Source organism: Ranitomeya imitator, chromosome 4 (genome assembly GCF_032444005.1).
Source record: "Ranitomeya imitator isolate aRanImi1 chromosome 4, aRanImi1.pri, whole genome shotgun sequence".
Taxonomy (NCBI): Eukaryota; Metazoa; Chordata; class Amphibia; order Anura; family Dendrobatidae; genus Ranitomeya; species Ranitomeya imitator.
In genome coordinates this window covers 453,158,622-453,181,496 of record NC_091285.1, presented here as the reverse complement: position 1 = coordinate 453,181,496, position 22,875 = coordinate 453,158,622, and the positions used below count along the sequence as shown (strand labels likewise).

Genomic DNA, 22,875 nt, shown 5'->3' with positions numbered 1-22,875 from the left:
TTCCCTTCTCCGGCTGCTATAAGCGGCCGTTCATTTCTCCTCAGCGTGGTGGCTTTGCCAGCCGCCGCATCGCTTCGGGCCCCCTGCGGCTGTGCTGCTCTGGCCGCTGTAGGGCGGCCGCTCATCCTCCTTCAGCGTGGCGGCTTGCCAGGCCGCCACACCGCTTTGGGCCTGCGGCTGCTCTGCTCCGGCCGACCTACCGCGTCGCTTCTTCACTGCGGCGCACTGTTCACCGCAGCGGCCCTTCAATGCCGGTCACCATCACAAATTTAGGCCCCGGCTTCTTCCCGGGCCTACTTCCGGTGCCGGATTCCGCCCCTTTCCCTCGTTCGTCGGGCGGGCTTTTCTCTTGCAATTTCACTGAGAACCACCTTTTCTCCGCCCACCGGCGCCATCTTGGGGCTACCACAAGTTCTCCTCCACATCTCAGCGGCGCAGATCGGTCAAGATTGCGGCAGCAGGCCATACCACCCCTGTCTAAGGGACTATTTCTCGCCGGAGGTCCATACCATCACAGCTTCCTCCGGATACGGTTTTTCGTCTGCGGTGAGTAGCTCTGCACTGCAGACTGACACTGCCCTCTGTCCCCTAACCCTCTGGCATTTTCTTCAGGGACCTTTTTCACAATGTCTACCTCTAAAGGGGGCCGCTCTCGCCCTCCTACTTCTTCCTCTAATCCCTCTGCCTTAGTTAAATACTTTGCATGTTCGTCCTGTAACTGCAAACTTCCCTCAGGTCAGTCCTCTCCACTCTGTCAGGCCTGCAGCAACCCGATTGTTCCCACCACCCAGGGTCCCCCGGCCGACCCACCCGAGAGTGATACTCCCATCCCAGGCTGGGCTTCCTCTCTGTCACAATCGGTGGCCGATCTAACACGGGTGTCTCAAACCTTGGTATCTGTGCTGGATCGATGACCTCTACAGACCCCCGCAGTAGCCAGTGGGTCGCAGGAGCCTCCGTCCGAGCCCTCCTTGATAGTCCACAAAAGGTCCAGACATGAACGACGGTCTCAGTCCTCTTCTCGCTCCGTCTCGCCACACGGTCCTCCTCTGCGGTCGGTATCCTACCGATCCTCCTCCCCTGAGTCAGGCGAGGCGTTCTCTGATGCGCCCTCGGAGGATATTTCGGAGCTGGATTCTAACCAAGTAGCCATAATGAGGGATATGGTTCAGAATCTCATTTGAGCTATAAACCAAACCTGTGGCATCAAAGATCCCTCTACGGAACCCGCAGATCAGGCGGTTTCGTTTAGACGGGCTAAACCACCTTCCAAGTTTTTCACTCCGCATCCTGAATTTGAGGAAATCATGAACAGAGAAAGAAAGAACCCGACCAGACGTTTTCAGAGGGGAAAATGCCTTGGTGTTTTATATCCTTTTTCTTCAGAGCTTACCGCCAATTGGACGGTCTCTCCCTCGGTGGATCCCCCTGTTTCCTGGCTGTCCACCAACACGGTGCTTACTGTCCGTCGGAGCATCTCTCAAGGATTCGAACGATAGTTATAGAATCCTTTGCGAAATCAGCCTTTGAAGCGGCTGCAGCTGCTCTATGCCCAGCCTTTGCTTCCACTTGGGTCTCGAAATCCGTATCCAAATGGGCCAAAGAACTTCGTCGAGGTATCCTGGACAGGGCGCCACGCGGACAGCTGGCGGAGTTCGCCAACCAGATTTCCCACGCGGGTGAATACCTGGTCTCCGTCTCTCTGGATGCCGCGTCTTGTGCGGCTCAGGCGTCCAGCAATGCTGTTGCCATCCGCCGGACCGTTTGGCTCCAGGCCTGGCAGGCGGACTTATCTTCCAAAAAGTCCCTTACCAGTCTCCCCTTTCAGGGCTCACGTCTCTTTGGTTCCAAGCTGGACCAAATCATTAAGGACGCCACCGTGGGTACAAGCTCTCTTCTTCCCCAGGCTAAGCCTCGCTGCCCTCCTCCTAGACGGCATTTTCGGCCCTTTCGGCCTTTTCGTCGCTTCGCGGCGTCAAACTCCTTTTCTCAGCAGCAACAGAGTCCACAGGCACGTCAAGAGAAGAAGACAGTATCCTTTAGGCCCACTCCGTCCTGGCGTCCTCGCTACTCCCAGGGTAGATCTTCCAGGTCTAGGACTGGTAGATCCACCTTGGCATGACTCTTAACAAGACCCCAGCCCACCTCCCAGGCTGGGCGGCCATTTTCTCTTCTTCAGGGACGTCTGGATTTCCTCAATAGAGGACGCATGGGTCAGGGAAGTTGTATCCTGGGGATACAAGATAGAGTTCGTTTCACGACCCCGGGATCGCTTCTTCGAATCCCGACCTCCATGAGACCCCGCTCAAGTTCTGGGTTTCTTCGCAGCCATCGCTTCTCTCCTCAAAGCCGGGGTAATCGTTCCCGTCCCAGAAAAAGCACGGTTCACAGGTTTCTATTCAAACCTTTTTGTGGTACCGAAGATAGACGGCAAGGTGCGTCTCATTCTGGACCTCAAATTGCTGAACAGGAGAGTTCGTCTGAAGCACTTCAGGATGGAATCCCTTCGTTCAGTAATTGCTTCCATGGAGGCTCAGGGATTTCTGTGTTCCATAGATATTCAGGACGCCTACCTTCAGGTCCCGATACTCCCCGGAGATCACCGATTCCTGCGTTTTGCGGTGCTCCAGGAACACTTTCAGTTTGTCGCCCTGCCTTTCGGTCTTGCAACCGCCCCAAGGTTTTTCACGAAGATCATGGCGGCGATGATGGCCATCTTGAGGGTCAGAGGCCTGGTTCTGTTTCCATACCTCGACGACATTCTCATCAAGGCTCCGTCCTTTTCTCAGGCTCACAAAAGCCTGTCCATCTTTCTCGACACCCTAGCCCGTTTCGGGTGGCTGGTCAACCGGTAGAAGTCCTGCCTTATTCCTTCTCAGCGAATCATTTTTCTGGGCATGCTCTCCGACACTCGTCAGACCAAAGTCTTTCTTCCCGAAGACAAGAGATCCATCCTTCGTCGGGACATACGCTTGCTCCAGGGTCCTCGTCCTCCCTCCTTCCAATCGGCCATGAAGGTTCTGGGGAGGATGGTAGCAACATTGGAAGCGATTCCCTTCGCCCAATTTCATTCGCGACCCCTTCAGCAAGCCATTCTGTCTCAATGGGAGAGGTCTGTCTTCTCCCCGGATCGTCCGATCCGACTCTCTTCTCGGGTCAGACGGTCACTCAACTGGTGGCTGACGTCACCTCTCATCTCTCAGGGCAGGTCCTTCCAGTTCACTGGCAAGTGGTGACGACGGACGCCAGCCTACTCGGCTGCGGTGCGGTTTTTCGCCACCTGACAGTTCAGGGCCGTTGGTCGGCGCAGGAATCATCTCTGCCGATCAATGTCCTCGAGATTTGGGCCATCTTTCTGTTCCTCCGCCACTGGGAAAGGATTCTCAGGTGCCTACCAATCTGAATCCAGACGGACAACGCCACGGCTGTGGAATATGTCAACCATCGGGGGGACTCTGAGCTCCTTGGCCCTGGCCGAGGTATCCATGATTCTCCTCTGGGCAGAGGCATCGGTTCCGGTGATATCCGCGGTGCATATCCCCGGCGTGGACAATTGGGCCGCCGACTTCCTCAGCCGTGAGGGCTTCGTGGCAGGGGAATGGTCCTTGCATCAGGAGGTCTTCCATCAGATTTGTCTTCGATGGGGGACTCCGGACGTGGACCTCACGGCATCCTGAATGAACAAGAAGGTTCCGCAGTTCCTCTCCAGGTCTCGCGATCCTCTGGCAGTGGGCGTCGACGCTCTGGCCATTCCTTGGTCACAGTTCGCTCTACCCTACCTGTTCCCACCCCTTCCATTACTTCCCAAACTGTTGAAGAAGATCAAGGTGGAAGGGGTGCCGGTCATTCTTATCGCCCCGGATTGGCCCAGGAGAGCTTGGTTCGCGGAGCTCGTTAACCTTCTCGCGGACGCTCCCTGGCGCCTTCCAGATAGGCCCGATCTGCTGTCTCGGTCCGATCTGCCACCCGAATTCTCGGTCGCTCAGTTTAACGGTGTGGCTGTTGAGACCACAGTTCTAAGAGCGTCCGGCCTTTCGGACCGGGTGATTCACACCATGATCCAGGCTCGGAAGCCTTCATCTTCCAGGATCTACTATCGTACCTGGAAGGCTTACTTCCGTTGGTGCGAGTCCAGCCGCGTTTCATCTTTGTCCTTTTCTCTGCCTTCCATCTTGGCCTTCCTTCAGGCAGGACTGGATTCGGGCCTTGCTCTGAGTTCCCTCAAGGGCCAGGTTTCTGCTCTTTCCATCCTTTTCCAGAAGACCTTGGCTTCTTGGCCACAGGTTAAGACCTTCCTTCAAGGAGCAGCCCCTGCTGTCCCTCCTTATAGGGCCCCTGTGGATTCATGGGATTTAAATCTGGTACTGGACGTTCTGAGGATTTCCCCCTTTGAGCCCCTCAGGGAGATTTCCCTATAAGTCCTATCGTGGAAGGTGGCCTTTCTTGTGGCCATCACCTCTATCCGCTGCGTTTCCGAGTTGGCGGCCCTCTCTTGCCGACCTCCGTTCTTGGTCATTCACCAAGACAGGGTGGTCCTCAGGCTTCCGCCTTCCTTCGTAAGGTGGTTTCTACCTTCCACCTCAACAAGGACATCGTGCTACCTTCCTTATGTCCAGCTCCGACTCATCCTCTGGAGCGATCGTTGAACAAGCTGGACCTTGTCAGGGCGGTGAGGATCTACCTGGATAGAACGTCTGCTTTCCGGAAGACCGATTCTCTTTTCGTCATTCCTGATGGCACGCGTAGAGGTCTACCGGCTTCTAAAGCGACTATTGCTCGCTGGATCAGAACGGCAATTCTGGAGGCTAACCGGGTCAAGAACAGAGTGCCCCCTCCTGGGATAAAGGCTCACTCTACCTGGGCAGTCGGCGCCTCCTGGGCGGTGCACCACAGGGCTTCCGCCCTACAGCTTTGTAAAGCAGCAACCTGGTCTTCCATCCACACGTTCGCCATATTTTACAAGGTCTATATCTACGCTTCGGCGGACGCCAGCCTAGGCAGAAGGATCTTGCAGGCGGCAGTGGTGAATCCTCTGACCTGATGGAAGTCCGTTTTTCCCACCCCAGGGACTGCTTTTGGACGTCCCATGGTTCCTGTGTCCCCCAATGAGAGGCGATAGAGAAAACAGGATTTTTGGTTGCTTACCGTAAAATCTGTTTCTCGGAGCCTCCATTGGGGGACACAGCACCCTCCCATGTTGTTTCAACTTCTGCTGTTCTATGCTCTGACTGTTCTCACGTTTACAGTTCTCATGTTTGTGGTTATGGTTTTCAACCTTGTTATTTATCTCCTACTGCTTTCTCACTAACTGAAGAGTATAATGCCAGTCGGTGGGGTGTACACTGCAGAGGAGGAGCTAACTTTTTTTGTGAATAGTGTCAGCCTCCTAGTGGCAGCAGCATACACCCATGGTTCCTGTGTCCCCCAATGGAGGCTCCGAGAAACAGATTTTACGGTAAGCAACCAAAAAATCCTGTTTTCTCCCCCGACAGAGAGCCCTATATACATTTAATGGTCGTCCGATGCCACTGAATTTGGCGGGTCTGGGCAACTCCAATCTGATGTGTATCAAAGGCTTTACAGACCTTGAAGCTAATACTGGTTACATGTTGAGGCTTTGGATATTTCATGACAAGTGTTATAATAATCTGATTAATGAAGTTTAGTAGAATAATTATTATAATAATTATTTCACACATTTAGTGAAGTAATGAACCCTGATGGTTAAAGTGATATTTTTTGCATTCATCATTGATCATTGAGCTTTTTTACAGAAATCAGAACAGACGGTGCCAAGCTTCTCAGTGACGCAATGCAGACACTACTAAAGACCCCATCCCAACCTGTGAGCTGTCAGTCATTCTGTGTAATAAACACTTTGCCATGGGAGCGCACAGAGGTTGTTTCCATTCCTGGATCAGTGAAGCGGCATTTGGGTACATTTCTCAAAGATATTTTCTAATATACTTTAAAAAATTCCCAACCATTCTCTAACTACACTGTGCATGCTGGGATACTCAGATAGTTAGGAGCAAAACCATCCGTTTAAGCCATATTCATCCTCCCCTATCCCATACTGATACCATTTCAACACTGCCTAGTACCCACTGGCTGGGCCTCCTGGTTTTGTCCATGACACACTGGAAATGTCTGTTCAGCCAATCACAGGCCAAACCTTTTAACAAACTTTCACCAAAATCCACTGGTACATTCATGTTGACTATTAGTCATATAAGGGAGATTTAGCACACTAAATGTTCCAGAATTCTGATGCAATTTACAACAAATTGTATTTCATAACTTGCACTATAATAAGTGTTTTAAACCCTTTGCAATCTTGGACATATAGTTACATCCAAGGTCATCACCTTGCTCTTGCAACCTCCGGCTCCTTCATCTTTTCACGGCACAGGACAGCTGATTTGGTCAGCTGTCACATGTCTCTAACAGCCACGGGTGGTATGGCAATCCACGCACTACTGTTAACATGTTAAATGTCACTGTCAATATCTCACAGCAGCCTGTAACTCGCACGAAGCAGAAGTGCGTCATAAGACTCGTCCGTTGGCAAATCCTGTCACGTGATTGCAAGGTGCTGGGGGTTGCAGAAGATCTGTCAAAGTATAACGTAAATTAATCTGATCTGTAAACAGCATAAAGAAAAATTCCAGAATAAAATAAAAAATAACCTATACATGTTTGGTATCTATGAACTCGTACTGATCTGGAGAATCATAATGTCAGGTTAGCTTTAGCATTTAGTGAACATGGTAAATAAAATAAAAATTGTGGAATTGCACTTTTTTGATATTTCAAGGCACTTGGATTTTTTTACCCATTTTCCAGTACACAATATGGTAAAACCAATGGTGTCGTTCAAAATTACAAGTTGTCCCACAAAAAACAAGCCCTCACATGGCTACATTGACGAAAAAATAAAAAAGTTATGGCTCTGGGAAGAAGGGGAGCAAAAAATCGAAAATGCAAAAGTGGTGAAGAGGTTAAAAACTTTCTGCTAATTGTCCAATGTGGGGCATTATCTAAGATGTGACACCACTATCAAGAATGGTGGTGCACATTTCTGGCACAAAGTAAGCGAATGTATCTACTATATAATTGTCTAAGGGTCACTTCCGTCTTTCTGTCTGTCCTTCTGTCTGTCATGGATATTCATTGGTCGCGGCCTCTGTCTGTCATGGAATCCGTACGTACACGCGCCTAGAAAACGGAAGTTTCATTTCCTGATCTCTCACCAATGATTTGCTGAGAACAAGTCTCTGAATATGGATCAGCTATTGCCTTGGTTCTGCACTCACCAGAACTTCAGAAAAGGATGGATTCACCTATTTATATCATCAACCAATCTCTGTAGATTGACGAGGACTTCGGTTCTACTCTAGATCACGCAGCGTCCCTCATGAGGAAACTAAACTCCCTCGCAGAGCATTTGCCATTCACCCGGAAAGGTAGCGTCCGGATAAGCGATCCACTGGACAGAAACCTCTGCAAGCACGGTATCCTTTCTTCAGCCAATATGCAAACACGCGGGGTGTCCACTCCACGTATAACCACCTAAGACTTGAGATGCCATGCTTGGTCTGATTTTTAAGGGCGACGGGTCCTTTTAAAGGACACCGATCTCCCCACACCATCCATAGACGAGCACATGGAGTGTTGCCTCCATGTATCCTCTTCTACAGCCAGGCTTAACGCCGGACAACCAGCCCTGTCCACCCAGGGACCTTAACTCTGTGAATGTACAGAGGCTCCCTTTTTGGTGTCCAAACACACCCTCTGCATCTCCACTATTTAGCAGATGATGCAAGAAGGCGGACGATCCCTCTCCACTTCCCTGTTAAGAGGATGGTGGATCGAGGGTTCATCATTTTATCTCCGCACCGTCAAGAGAGTGGCAATAGAAAGAGATGTTGTTTCCTAACCTTCTGCATGCAGACGTGCATTCTGCCACTTGGCATATTAACCGGGTACAATCTCCTGTGGTATACCTACCAGTATCCCTACCCGATGGGTCATCAATTAAAAATACAACGGACTGTCAGATAGCAAATATAGTTCGTTCCGTCTTGCGGGCCTCCAGTTCAGCGCTCTATCCTTGGTTTTCTTGCCTTTTTTGTCGCCACTAGGAGGCTGACACCCTCCTACAGACTCTCAGCTAACCAGTTCGGTGCAAAAGCAGTAAGATATCAATAAACAATACATGAGCGTATAACGTGTCACATTATATTTGAGAGTATAGCATGTTAAATTATAAAACAAGCACAAGCTAATAACCGGGTGGGAGCTGTGTCCCCCAATGAATGGCTCGGAGAAAAGGATTTTACAGTGAGTACACAAAAATCCGTATTTTCAGACCATAAGACACATTGGACCATAAGACGCACCCCCAAATTTAGAGGAGAAAAATAGTAAAAAATTGTATAATTTTATTTTAATGTGAAAATGGCAGTCTGCCTATGAAGCCTAATGTAGTTGGGATGTTTAGAGATGTTGCATGATATGTGGCAAAAATAGGTTTATAAATCAGTCCAAGGTTGCCAGTGTTACATCTTATGAAATGTATTATTTCCGCTAGCTACCGGGAGGCAGCCATGTCTGAGTCCTATTGATATCGCCATTATATATCTTTATTTTAAGGGCTAGTAAGAGTGCCCAGTATGGGCTATGCTGTGTTACCTGAAGAAGTGAATCCAGAGTGTCCTGTCACGGTTGTCATGCAGGTATGTACAGATCCGGTATATTAAACATGCTTAGATAGCAATTATTGTGTGTGTATATCTATAATATACCCCCACAGCCACCTTCATTTTTATATAAAAAAAATAAAGCAGATATGGATGATACACAATGATTAGTCTATATATTCCTCAAACTAGTGCAAAGAATGTTCTGTCGTACTGATTCAATTTTTAGTCCTCAGCTTGTTTTGCCTTCTTATTCTGTGATTTTAGAAACTGCGCAGCACAAGTCCAGAAGTTGTAAGTGCTACTGATGCTCCCCACTCTATTGGAGTAAATGGGGCAGAGCTGCAGCACCACACTCAGCCTGTGGACAGGTGGACCACTGTTGTTTGGAATAACGTGGCCATGATTCAAGGATTATACTCAATTTCACTCATTCTATGTTTTGGTTCAGTGCAAACATTGTTTCCAGATCTCAATATGAGACACCTGTTGATCTTTATTAGGTACTAACAATAGGTTAAAAACAATTGTCTATCCTATGATGGCTTGCATAGCTGCGGACGTGTTGACTATGGAAACATGAGTGATCTTAGTGGTGGCCTCCATAAATTCAATAAGATTTTAGAGTTATTCACTATTTTTAGGACGACGGTTCAGTAATTATGGAGAATGGAATCCTTCAGGCGAACATTGATTCGATGGGACGTTTGACCTCTCTAAAGCTCATATCCTCGAACAGGTAATGTAGTTTACAGTGAGTACATTATAAAAGCTGTATAGCCCAAAAGTCATATCGGTGGGCAACTAGAACACTTTCACCATCTGCAATTTAGTGTGCTCCCCACATTGTATCGCTAGTCATTTAAACAAGACTACATAAGTAAATTTACCGTTATGGTATTCTTCCCAACTCATCTCGTAGATGCATGTCCATATTTATCTTTAACAAGGCCCCTATTGCAATTTTTGGAACTTCTCTTGCAATTAAATGGAGTGAGACAGTTATTCAAGACAGAATGTGTGTAGTCCCGCTCTAGAGATAGAAGTGGGTCAAACCACTGAGACCTACATCTTTCAGACATTTATGGCACACCCTGAGAATATGCCATAAATGTCTGATATGGGTTCCTCCAGTTGAGGCTGGTTCAAATGTGGAGTTCCGCAACAGAATTGCATTTCAAAACTGACTGATTATTAACAGCCCATAAGTTGGATATGGATTGATACCAAAAGACTCTGAATACCCACCTCTTCCGACAAGCCTGTAACCTGCAGTAACCACCAATCGACCAAACCGATGCATGACCAGCTCTACCCTCGCCTACTGTATTCTCACCCATCCCTTGTAGATTGTGAGCCTTCGCGGGCAGGGTCCTCTCTCCTCCTGTACCTGTTATGACTTGTATTGTTTAAGATTATTGTACTTGTTTTTATTATGTATAACCCTCCTTACATGTAAAGCGCCATGGAATAAATGGCGCTATAACAATAAATAATAATAATACCTGTAGTAATTCTGTTCTGGATTACATTTCCATTGATATGTTCCATACCTGGACCTGCTGTCCTTTGCTGACCATTTTGGTGCCACTTTTTCAGTAAAACTGAACAAACAAGAAGGATATTCTATTGACTTTTTATACTTCAAATATATTTCATGAGGAGATGAGCAATTTGCGCTTCCCTATTCCAGTCTGTTCTTCTGTGGCAGATAGTTTTCACTTCTGGGCGCCTCTGGTGCTTAGTAGGCCTCACTATGTCATGAGCTGAAGACTGGCTTCCTTGAAGGACCGGACTGGACTCTGGATTAATGCATGTTGAATTGTTCACCACTAATTACATCTTGTACTGTATTTCCATAAAACTTTGTATCACTGCATTTTACCTAATATTATGGCTTTTATTTCAGAGAGTGCATTCCCAAAGCTTGTTATGGGAACCAGTTTGTGATGTTTGACGACATTCCCTTATACTGGGATGCTTGGGATGTGATGGACTATCACCTGGAGACCAGGTAACTTTTATAAATTTTGCTTGGGCCCAGTAAGGTATTTTGTTACTACATTCTGTCTTGTTCTTATTGTAGGAAACCTGTTATAAGTGTCTTGACTAAAACCAAGATCACAAGTAATGGAGGATTGAGGGGACTTGTGACGTATAGCTTGAAAATCAGCGATCATAGTACAATTGTGCAAAAGATTATCCTTGAGGCTTCAAGTCCATACATCAGATTCAATACTGAGGTAATGTATGTAGCACATCAGATCGGCTTGCATTAATTTCTAGACCAATCTTTGTTTAAAAGAGACAACGTGAATGAATCCTCATGGAATAAAGTGGATTTTTTAGAATTAATTAATTGACACTGTTTTTTTGGCCGTCATTTAAAGTGACAGATAAATTTGCCACAAAAGGTTATTCTCCTTTTCATTGTGTATATTGTTTCCTTGTGGAAATCGGCATCTTAATCCATGTCTCGAACAGCAACGATTATGTTTATAGGTTTAATGTAATTAATAGTCCATAGGTGATTTTTGTTGTCATGGTTTTTATTCTAAACATTGAAGTTAAATGGAACCTGTCACCCCCCCAGGCGTTTGTAACTAAAAGCCATCTTGTGCAGCACTAATGCTGCATTCTTACAAGGTGGCTCTTTTAGTTCTTGGTGCTGTAACTGCAGAAATAATCGATTTTTGCAATTTGTCCAAAATACCTTGAAATAGTCCTGGGGGCAGGTCTTTTTCCCCCTAATGGAGATGCCTGGCACCGCCTCCTCAGCGTTGTTTTCAACTGTCCTGGCGTCTGCGCTGTTATCTTATGCCTTGGGCATGCGCAGTTAGCACTGCCCGTCTTCTGACATCATTTGATGTCTTGCTCACTGCGCCCGTGCAGCCGCGCTGCCCGAGATCCCACCCCACAGTGTCTTCTGATTTTTTTCACACTGCGGGGCGGGATCTCGGGCAGCGCGACCGCACAGGCGCAGTCAGCAAGACATCAAGTGATGTCAGAAGATGGACAGCGCTAATTGCGCATGCCCAATGCGTAAGATAACAGCGCAGGCACCGGGACTGTTGAAAATAACGCTGAGGGAGCGGCAGCAAGAGGGCATGAGTGACGGCGGTGCTGCGTCTGCACTGGGGGGGGGGGGGGGGGGAGACCTGCCCCCAGGACTATTTCAAGGTATTTTGGACAAATTGCAAAAATCGATTATTTCTGCAGTTACAGCACCAAGAACTAAAAGGGCCACCTTATTAGAATGCAGCATTAGTGCTGCACAAGGTGGCTCTTTTAGTTACAAAAGCCTGGGGGGGGGGAGGTGAGGGGTGACAGGTTCCCTTTAATCTGTATTTCATACATGTCTTCGTGCTTCACTACAGGTAACCTGGAATGAGGCTCACAAGTTTCTGAAAGTTGAGTTTCCTACTACAGTTCACAGCACAAATGCGACATATGAGATTCAGTTTGGACATTTACAGAGGCCGACTCATCGCAATACTTCTTGGGATTGGGCCAGATATGAGGTGAGGTCTTCAGATAGTTTGTAGCATATAATATTCATATCATATATTAGCTATTTAATAACCAGATACCAAGCAAAATTAAGAGCAATAATTTATAACCATTACACAGGTCTGCGACTAAAAAGCTGTTATTTTCATCTAATTTCCATGTGTGCTGAAAACGAAAAAAATATTGAAAAAATTCCTGGGCGTCAGGATTTGCCACAAAATGCAAAATTCTCTTCAAATTTAGTATATTTTTCTCAATTTTTGGTATTTTTGTTATCTTAGGGTTTTGAAAGTCAAAATTACTATTAATTAATTCGCATCAATGCATTGAAGATATACAATGCCGAAAAAATATAACTTTCAAAGAAAAGAACGTTCAGAGTGAGCTAATGAAACCAGCATCAACATGTTGCAAGCTGAACGAGCAGGCTCTGACATGCTCGGGCTTGATTCAATTGTTTTATCTTGGTTCTCGCCTGTTCACACTTTTCCATCTCAGTTCGTGTTAGCTCGTCATATTCAACCGTGTTTCCCAAAATTAGCATTATGGTTCAGCGGATCAAGCTGATCAAGAGTTTATCAATACCATGAGACATCCTCAAAAAGAAAGGTGGTTTGCAATTAAAGAGGTCGTAGAGAAATTTTTAGGCAATAACAAAGACCCTGACTACAAAAAAATCGTCGGACGAATGCTGAAAGCATTTCAACCTTACGTTGCCTGATGAGTTGAAAGTGCATTTCCTCCATTCCCACCTTGACAACTTTCCTGAAAATTTGGGAGCTGTGAATGAAGAGCAAGGTGAACGATTCCACCAGGACATTAAAGAGAAGGAAAGAAGATACCAGGGAAGATAGAGCATTACAATGATGGCAGACTACTGTTGGACGCTTCAGAGAGACATTCCAGATGCTACTCACAAGCGTAAATGTACCAAGAGAAGCCTCACAGGGAAGAAGAATCGATTTTAGTGTGTGTTAGTGGGCTCATTGCAGTTAAAAAATGATTTTCATGAAACATTTGTAATAAAAAATTAATTTATGAGTCTATTTTCATTTATTTTGAGGTATTGTCTGTTTTAACATAGTTACTTAAATTGTCAGAAAACGTGATGTCCTATGACAAAACGGAGGTCATTATCGGATTCAGCGCACTTAAAAACATAAAGATTATGTGGAATAACCAAAACAGCTCTTGAAAAATTTTTTTTTACAGACCTGTGTATAATTATTTATAGAAAATTCTGCACATGTTCTTTGTATGGAGCACCAGTTTCTAGCTTTTGCGTTTATCTCTCCCGATTGTGACTCATGCCTTTTGTACTAAATAGCAAGGTCCATTATATATCTCTGTACTAAACGATATATGCCATAGAGCAACATATTTGTTAAAGCACCACTCTGGCAGGTTTTTTTTTCTTATTTCCTTGCTGGAGTGCCATCCCTAATGCATGTACCTTGCCCCTATTAATTTATTTACCCAGTCGCCCTCTTATTCTGTTCTCGGTTCTGCTCTGGTCATCTTCTGCCAGCTGGCGGAGCAGCAGGAGCTGTGCCGGGAACAGCTGAAGACAGCAACTGGTAATTATATTACTCTACTAGGGCCTGGGAACATGCATTATTTATACCACTCTGTGAAATAAAAAAATAACGCTGGAGTGCTTGAAAGGGAAACTGTCAGCAGATTCATGCTGCCCAAACCACAGCAAGAATCTGAGGCAGCAAGCCCTGCTCCTGGTGATTGACAGGTCTCTTCCATCTATGTACCTCTGAATAGACCTGACAATTACCCAGAGTAGCGCTGGGAAAACTGTCCAGGGGCCGCACCAGACATGTCTCTTCTGTCTATTGTCCGGATCTCCTAACTATGTTTTTATACCTGCTTGTAGTCAAGCATTCAGGCTCTGATTCATGTTGCATGTGGTTTGGGCAGCATGAATCAGCTGATAAGTCCCCTAGAAAGGGGCTCTTGATGACAGGAACGAAGAATTCCCTCAAATTGAAACTACACTGCTCAAAAAAATAAAGGGAACACTTAAACAGAATATAACTCCAAGTAAATCAAACTTCTGTGAAATCAAACTGTCCACTTAGGAAGCAACACTGTTTGACAATCAATTTCACATGCTGTTGTGCAAAAGGAATAGACAACAGATGGAAATTATTGGCAATTATCAAGACACCCTCAATAAAGGAGTGGTTCTGCAGGTGGGGACCACAGGCCACATCTCAGTACATATGCTTTCTGGCTGATGTTTTGGTCACTTTCGAATGTTGGTTGTGCTTTCACACTCGTGGTAGCATGAGACCAAACTACAACCCACACAAGTGGCTCAGGTAGTGCAGCTCATCCAGGATGGCACATCAATGCAAGCTGTGGCAAGAAGGTTTGCTGTGTCTGTCAGTGTATTGTCCAGAGGCTGGAGGCGCTACCAGGATACAGGTCAGTACCCCAGGGGGCCGTAAGAGGACAACAACCCAGCAGCAGGACAGCTACCTCAGCCTTTGTGCAAGGAGAAATAGGAGGAGCACTGCCACAGCCCTGCAAAATGATCTCCAGCAGGCCACAAATGTGCATGTGTCTGCACAAACGGTTAGAAACCGACTCCATTAGGATGGTCTGAGTGCCCGACATCCACAAATGGGGGTTGTGCTCACAGCACAACACCGTGCATCACGCTTGGCATTTGCACAGAACACCAGGATTGGAGAATTCGCCACTGGCGCCCTGTGCTCTTCACAGATGAAAGCAGGTTCACACTGAGCACATGTGGCAGACGTGACAGAGTCTGGAGACGCCGTGGAGAGCGATCTGCTGCCTTCAGCATGACAGGTTTGGCAGTGGGTCAGTAATGGAGTGGGGTGGCATTTCTTTGGATGGCAGCACGCCCTCCATGTGCTCGCCAGAGGTAGCCTGACTGCTATTAGGTACTGAGATCCTCAGATCCCTTGTGAGACCATATGCTGGTGCGGTTGGCCCTGGGTTCCTCCTAATGCAGAACAATGCCAGACCTCATGTGGCTGGTGTGTGTCAGCAGTTCCTGCAAGCTGAAGGCATTGAAGCTATGGACTGGCCCGCCCGTTTCCCAGACCTGAATCCGATTGAACACATCTGGGACATCATATCTTGCACAATCCACAAATGCCACGTTGCACTACAGACTGTCCAGGAGTTGGCAGATGCTTTAGTCCAGGTCTGGGAGGAGATCCCTGAGGAGATTTAATGTTCCCTTTATTTTTTTGAGCAGTGTATATATAATACATATAGGTGCTTCTCATAAAATTAGAATATCATCAAAAATTTAATTTTATTTGTTCTTCAATACAAAAAGTGAAACTCCTATTTATATAGTCATTACAAACAGAGTGATCTATTTCCAGTGTTTATTTCTGTTAATGTTGATGATTATGGCTTACAACCATTAAAAACCGAAAAGTCATTATCTCAGTAAATTAGAATACTTTATAACACCAGCTTGAAAAATGATTTTAAAATCCGAAATGTTTGCCTACTGAAATGCATGTTCTGTAAATTTACTCAATACTTGGTCGGGGCTCCTTTTGCATCAATTACTGCATCAATTCGACATGGCATGGAGGCGATCACTCTGTGGCACTTCTGAGGTGTTATGGAATTCCAGGTTGCTTTGATAGCAGCCTTCAGCTCGTCTGTATTGTTGGGTCTGGTGTCTCTCATCTTCCTCTTCACGAGGTCAAGGTTATAGTCAGACGAGTTTGCTGGCCAATCAAGCACAGTAATACTTCTTTTTAAACCAGGTATTGGTACTTTTTGCAGCGTAGACAGGAGCCAAGTCCTACTAGAGAATGAAATTTGTCAGCAGAGGGAAGCATGAAGTGCTCTAAAATTTCCTGGTAGATGGCTGCGTTAACTTTGGTCTTGATAAATAAACACAGTGGACCTACACCAGCAGATGACATGGCTCCCCAAACCATCACTGATTGTGGAAACTTCACACCTCAAACAGCTTGGATTGTGTGACTCTCCACAATTTCTCCAGACTCTGGGACCGTGATCTCCAAATGAAGCGCAAAATTTTCTTTCGTCTGAAAATAACACCTTGGACCACTGGGCAACAGTCCAGTTCTTTTTCTCCATGGCCCAGGTAAGACATTTCTGGCGTTGTGTATTGGTCATGAGTGGCTTGACACATGGACTGTGACACTTGTAGCCCAAGTCATGGATAAGTCTGTGTGTGGTGACTCCAACAGCAGTCCACTGCTTGGGAATCTCTTCCAAATTTTTGAATAGTCTTTTCTTAACAATCCTTTCAAGGCAGTGGTTAGCCCTGTTGCTTGTGCACCTTTTTCTCCCACACTTTTTCCTTCCACTCGACTTTCCATTAATAGGAAAAAAATATATCTTGGTACCGTGTTAGCCAGTAGATAGAAAAATATTTAGAATTGAGAGTCCTCAGTGGTTGATACCTTTTAATGGCTAACTGAAAAGATGGTAACAAATTGCAAGCTTTCGAGACTACATACGTCTTCTTTGCCTGATGAAGAGACGTATGTAGTCTCGAAAGCTTGCAATTTGTTACCATCTTTTCAGTTAGCCATTAAAAGGTATCAACCACTGAGGACTCTCAATTCTAAATATATTTCATTAATATGCTTGGATACAGCACTCTGTGAACAGCCAGCTTCTTTAGCAATGACCTTTTGTGGCTTACCCGCCTTGTGGAGCGTGTCAGTGACTGCCTTCTGGACATCTGTCAAGTCAGCAGCCTCCCCCATGATTGTGGAGGCTACTAAAACAGACTAAGGGACTTTTTTAAATGTTCAGGAAGCCTTTGCAGGTGTTTTTGTTAATTATTCTAATTTACTGAGTTGACTTTTGGGTTTTCATTCATAATCATCAACAGTAAAAGAAATAAATACTTGAAATGGATCACTCTGTAATGACTCTTTATAATATGAGTTTCACTTTTTGATATTCTAATTTTTGGAGAAGCAGCTGTATATGTGTGTGTTTGTTTGTGTAATGCACTCAGTTTCCTTTTACCTTTGCAGGTTTGGGCGCATCGATGGATGGATCTATCAGAGCATGGCTTTGGAATTGCTGTGCTAAATGACTGCAAATATGGTTGTTCAGTGCTTGGAAATGTCCTCAGCCTTTCCTTGTGAGTCATTGCCATTATTTTTTCTAATTTTTAGAAAAATGCCCCAAGTATATTGAAATGCCACTTCCCAAGGTAACACATGCACTGGACTCTTGCCCAGATGTCCTTCACGCTTCATTGTTATGCTTGCTCAGACCTGTCCTATTGCTGCAGTCACGTATTACTTAGACGTATGACATCCCGGTTCCATACATTATATAGGCAGCTAGTCCAGGGTACTCTATAATATCTCACCTGTACACATCTTATGTAGGTGCTAAGATAGATGGATGCAGGGGAAGCACAAAGCGCTGTAATTGTATGACCGCTGCCATACTGTGTTGTGCAGAAGATGACTGTGGTCAGTTCTGCAGTGAGAGATGGAGCTGGATTCACTGGCCACTGACTGCAGGATTGTTAAGGAGTAAGGCCCCTTTCACACATCAGTTTTTTGCCATCAGTCGCAATCCATCGAACTTTGAAAAAAAAACGGATCCGGAGACTGATGCCGCCGTATACATTTTTTTTTCGCATAAATTTGTATTAGCGACGGATGGCCTCACTTTTCATCCGTCGTTCGCCGGATCCGTTGTTTAAAAAATTGTTTGTCCGGCCGCCGGAGACAACGGACAAAGTAACATTTTTTGTGTCCGTCGTTTAATAGAATGGAAGCCTATGGTGCTGGATCCGTAAAATGATGGAATCCGGCGACTTATTCCGTTTTTTTTTAACTGAGCATGCTCTGATTTTTTTTTTTTTTTTTTTTTAGGATCCAATTAGCCGGATCAGCTAGTCGGATCCGGCAAAAAACCGGATCCGTCGCAGATTGTGAAAAACTGATTCATTTTTTTTTTTTCAAAATTTGACAGATTGTGACTGACGGCAAAAAAAAAAACGCCTAGGCCCCTTTCACACATCAGGTTTCTTTTTTTTGCCGTCAGTCACAATCCGTTGGCTAGACGGATCCGTCGCAGATTGTGAAAAACTGATGCAACGGATTCGTTTTTTCGACGGATCCGACTAGCGGATCTGGCTAATTGGATCGGAGCATGCTCAGTTAAAAAAAAAAAAACTGAATCCAGCGCCGGATACCGTCACTTGACGGTTCCGGCGCCATAGGCTTCCATTCTAGCAAACGACGGACGGGGACGGATCCGTCGCTGTCCGTGTTTTCACCGTACACAAAAAACTTTACTTTGTCCGTTGTCTCCGGCCGCCGGACAAACAATTTTTGACGGATCCGACGAACGACGGATGAAACGTGAGCCCATCCATCGCTATGAGAAAAAAAACTGATGCAGCCAGATCCGTTTTTTTCAAAATTTGACGGATTGCGACTGATGGCAAAAAACTGATGTGTGAAAGGGGCCTAACACCCAATTAACAAGATAGATTTTCTAGTCGCTAAAGCACTCTGTAGAACATGTCAAAGAAAGCATATTTTCAATATATGTGCAAAAAAGTTATACTGTTCTTGTACTGTATATACGTTCCATTACCTTTTCATCTGTAGTAGTAGGCTGATACTGTTTGGCTAAAAGAGATGAATCTAATCATGTGCAGTAGATCTAATAAGAGGAGACAGGAAAACGGGAGAGATCTTAGTAGATATATGGTGGATGAATAGATTTATAGATGGCGCACCGGCTTGTTAGTGGGATCTCTAAGGCTGTTTTTAGGGACTATTGCACTAGGAAGACAAGAGATGAGTTTTTAGGCCTTGTTTCCATATATCAATTGTGTCCAGTAGGTTTTTAATGTCAGAAACCACTAATCTAAACTTGTGCACTAGGCATACCAGTCTGCAACATTTCCGGATCTAAATCTGGATGCCAAATAGTTTTCTGGTCCGGATCTGCTAGATAAATGAGAACTATTCCATAGAAATCCATTTGATCCATTCCTGAACCACTTTCTCTCTGACATTTTATACCTCAGCGGAGGGAAAACCCACTGGATGGCCATATGAATGGAAACCAGGCCTTAGCAGAAGCTAAATGCAATGCCCTCCTGGGAGAGTCTGTTGCATCATGGTCACCTGGAAGTGAAGCAACCAGAGCTGCAGAAAAGGGAGTAAAGAGGACTAAATGGTTCTTTATACTGGATAGTGGTGTGTTTTGTATCCCAGTGGCAAAAATAATTGTGTGCATTATTCTAGAGGTGTTTTTTCTAATTCATGGGACAGCACCTATGATAACAGATATGATAAAAATCTGCTATTGTGAAGAGCCACATCACTATGTTCTTATTGTTTTTGATGTTTTATTAGACTGCGAGCGCCAAAGTCCCCTGACGCCACTGCTGATATTGGACATCATGAGTTTTCCTATGCACTTATGCCTCACGAGAGTACGTATGGTTATGGAATATCTAATGGATAATATACCTGTTGTACTTTTTTTTAGGTATAACTTTTCTGGATAAAGGTACATCTGTGACGTTTGTGTGAAATATATTTTTCCCATATCAAAATCTGTATTAAAAATAGAAAACTTGTAATTGTCATACTGGTTACTGAAACATTTTTAAACTTTAAGGGAATCTGTAAAAAAAAAAAAACGCAGAAAAAAGACAGCACTGCTTATCTTGCCTGCCCAGGTCTTTGAACAAATGCACTACAGGATGCAGCCAGCCCATATAGCAAAGATGTTGCAAAATACTAAATAGACAGCCACTCACCACATACCCATTCATGGAGGGGGTGACTGCTTAGTATATATTTGCACAATAGAAGCCTGTGTATAGAGCGCTGTTCACATGTAGGTAATCCATAGTGTCTGGTGCTCAGCCTTAGTCACGCCCATACTATTCGATTAGGCGGGCTGGCCAACACTCTCAATGCATCCCATGGGAACACCCCTGTATACAAGACCCATCGTGCTGGGCTTGGCTGCACCCTGAAAAATACAGGGTATCCTATGATCATGTCATAAATGCTAGTCCTTTTAACTTGGAATATATAGTTTATAATGACAATGTTTGTCACCGCCTCTTGTAAATTAGACCAGATGCCTTCTTCTTCCAAGACCATGTGCATAAGTTTCTGTTCCCGTGATTTATTGAGCTTTTTTCTTCTCTTCTACATGGATGTTAATTGTCTTTTATGTTCTTATCAGGGTCTTTTCAGGAAGCTGGCGTAATTCAGCATGGATATAACTTCTGCATGCCCCTTCTCACCAGCTCGGCACTGACTGCAGAACAGACGACCTGGAGCGCTTTTAATGTTCTTTCTCCAGCCATAGTGTTAGAGGCGGTTAAACGAGTAAGTACACTTTGTGATTTATCAGAAAACTTGTGTAATATACTTTATAAAGTTCTAAAACTTTTGAGCAATGCGGAGTTGCACAAAAATGTTGTGACATTTGTCATTTTTCACCCAAAATGGGTGGATCGGGGCAGAAGCCGGAATTGGACGTGGCTACGCCAGCCCGACAAGTTCATCATTGGTCCCGTCATTTTTTATGCCAGAGATTTCTTACTCTAGCCCAGGGGTGTCAAACTGCATTCCTCGAGGGCCTCAAACCATGCGTGTTTTCAAGATTTCCTTAGCATTGCACAAGGTGCTGGAATCATTCTCTGCAGGTGATTAAATTATCACCTGTGCAATACAAGGAAATCCTGAAAACATGACCTGTTTGCAGCCCTCGAGGAATGCAGTTTGACACCCCTGCTCTAGCCCCTGACTGAAGTAGCATTTTTGGGAAGCTCCGAATTTACTAGTATGCGCCACTTAATGAATTGGGCGCTGCTTATTCTTGCACAACACTTAGTAAGACTTGTGTATGAAAGACCAGTGTTGGTGAATCAGCTCCTCTGTCTTTTCATCCGATAATTGCTGTGAATTCTTGTCTTCTATACTTGCATGTCCAGGTCTGTTAATACCTCTTCTAACATAATCTTATGGAACTGAGGCGTTCTGCAGAACATTGTACGGTTAGAAATCAAATGGATATTAATAGTTTGTGAATTTATTTTCCAATACGGTGCTTTTTTTTTTTTTTTTTTTAAGTTTTAGGAGTGGTTAATGTAAAAAAAAAAGCATAATTTACTGTGATGAAAATTGTATCACTGCAGAAATTCGCTGAATTCTATGTAAAAGTTCCTTAGGCTTGTTTCATACATGTGTCAAAAATATTAATACCTCAAGGGAATTGTTCTCATGTTGAAAATATCACTAGGATATCTAAAGGAAAGGAAAAAATGGGAAGATGGCCTAACAAGCTTGAAAATTTTATCTAACCCCTTCCCGATCCAGCCAATTTTCAGTTTGGCATCTATTTTTTTGTTTCTCTTCTTCAAAAAAAACAACTGTTATATTTTTTTCGTCTGCATAGAAGTGCAAGGACTTATCTTTTGCTGGACTAGTTATACTTTTGAATGACACCATCCATTTTAAGACACCGTTTACTGGAAACACAGGAAAAAACATCAAAGTGTCGTGAAATTGCAGAAAACTAACCAAAAAAAACTGCAATTTTGGCTATTTGAGTTTTTTTTCTCTTTATGGTGTACCGATCTGCGTAATAAATTTTATAATTTTATAAATTGTCATAGATTTTTATGGTTGCAGCAATACAAAATGTTTTGTGTTTTTTAACTATATTTCTTGGTCCCCCGTCTATAAAATGGCTACTAATAGAGGAGCATGTGACCAAGTCTCTTCCAATTGGAACATAATTCGCATGGGAACCTGCTTTTCAATTGGAGGAGGCTGATGGGCATGTTCTTCCACCAGCAGTCATTTTATGGACAGGAGAGCTGTGTGGGAGGACAACCTGTCATATCTGCATAATAGTAAGTACCATAAAGTCATGTATTCAACACATGTGTTTAACAAAAAAAAAAAAAGTTAAAGTTGCAACCACCTCGTGATTCTTTTTTCTTACAATACTTGGTTGTTCTCACAGGCAGAGAAGCAGCCGGACTCTCTGGTGCTGAGGCTGTACGAGTCTTACGGGAGCACTGTAGATACCTGGCTGCAGACTTCACTCCTAATTAAAGAGGTTTTCATGTGAGTATATACTGTACAAAGAAGTTAATGTTTGTACACTTATTATCTCTTTCAAGGTAGATTACACATTTTGCCTTCTGTGGCCTGCATACTTGCAGTGCTCCCACCTTTTGCTATTGGTACTGTCATTTACTAAATTAGATCTACCTCTTTTAAAACTTTGTTTGGATTCTAAGAGCAGCTCATAGGTTCACATTACTTTTGACCCCGTGTTAGAGACTCTGCCCTCTTCTGTTTGAAGCCCTGAATATTGGGATTCAGATGGAACCCCCAGAGGAACCATTCAAAAAAGACAGAACCCGCCAGTACAGAGGCTAGACGTAGTATAAAGTGACCCTGTCTGCCTCATTATAGTGAAAGGCTATATTGGGGGGTTACATCTGAATCTGTTGATTCCCCAACATTCATTAACATGTGGCCGAAACGTGATGTGAACCATTTGTAACGTTTATACTGCTTAGCTTTTAGCAGCTGGATTTTAACAGATGGATGAAGAATTAATATCAATGACACTTTAATAACAACGCATCAATCTC

At 44.6% G+C, this 22,875-nt stretch overlaps 1 protein-coding gene across 2 annotated transcripts in view; it reads left to right on the top strand.

Moving 5' to 3' along the window:
* MAN2C1 (mannosidase alpha class 2C member 1) overlaps positions 1-22,875 on the top strand; it is a 122,795-nt gene that overhangs the window by 49,620 nt on the left and 50,300 nt on the right. For both annotated transcript variants that reach the window (XM_069765775.1, XM_069765776.1), the window contains exons 16-25: positions 5,775-5,936; positions 8,656-8,738; positions 9,347-9,441; positions 10,612-10,716; positions 10,789-10,945; positions 12,080-12,223; positions 17,240-17,349; positions 19,598-19,677; positions 20,445-20,590; positions 22,236-22,339. In XM_069765775.1, coding sequence (XP_069621876.1) covers positions 5,775-5,936; positions 8,656-8,738; positions 9,347-9,441; positions 10,612-10,716; positions 10,789-10,945; positions 12,080-12,223; positions 17,240-17,349; positions 19,598-19,677; positions 20,445-20,590; positions 22,236-22,339 — 1,186 coding nt within the window. The remainder of the gene's footprint in view (positions 1-5,774; positions 5,937-8,655; positions 8,739-9,346; positions 9,442-10,611; positions 10,717-10,788; positions 10,946-12,079; positions 12,224-17,239; positions 17,350-19,597; positions 19,678-20,444; positions 20,591-22,235; positions 22,340-22,875) is intronic.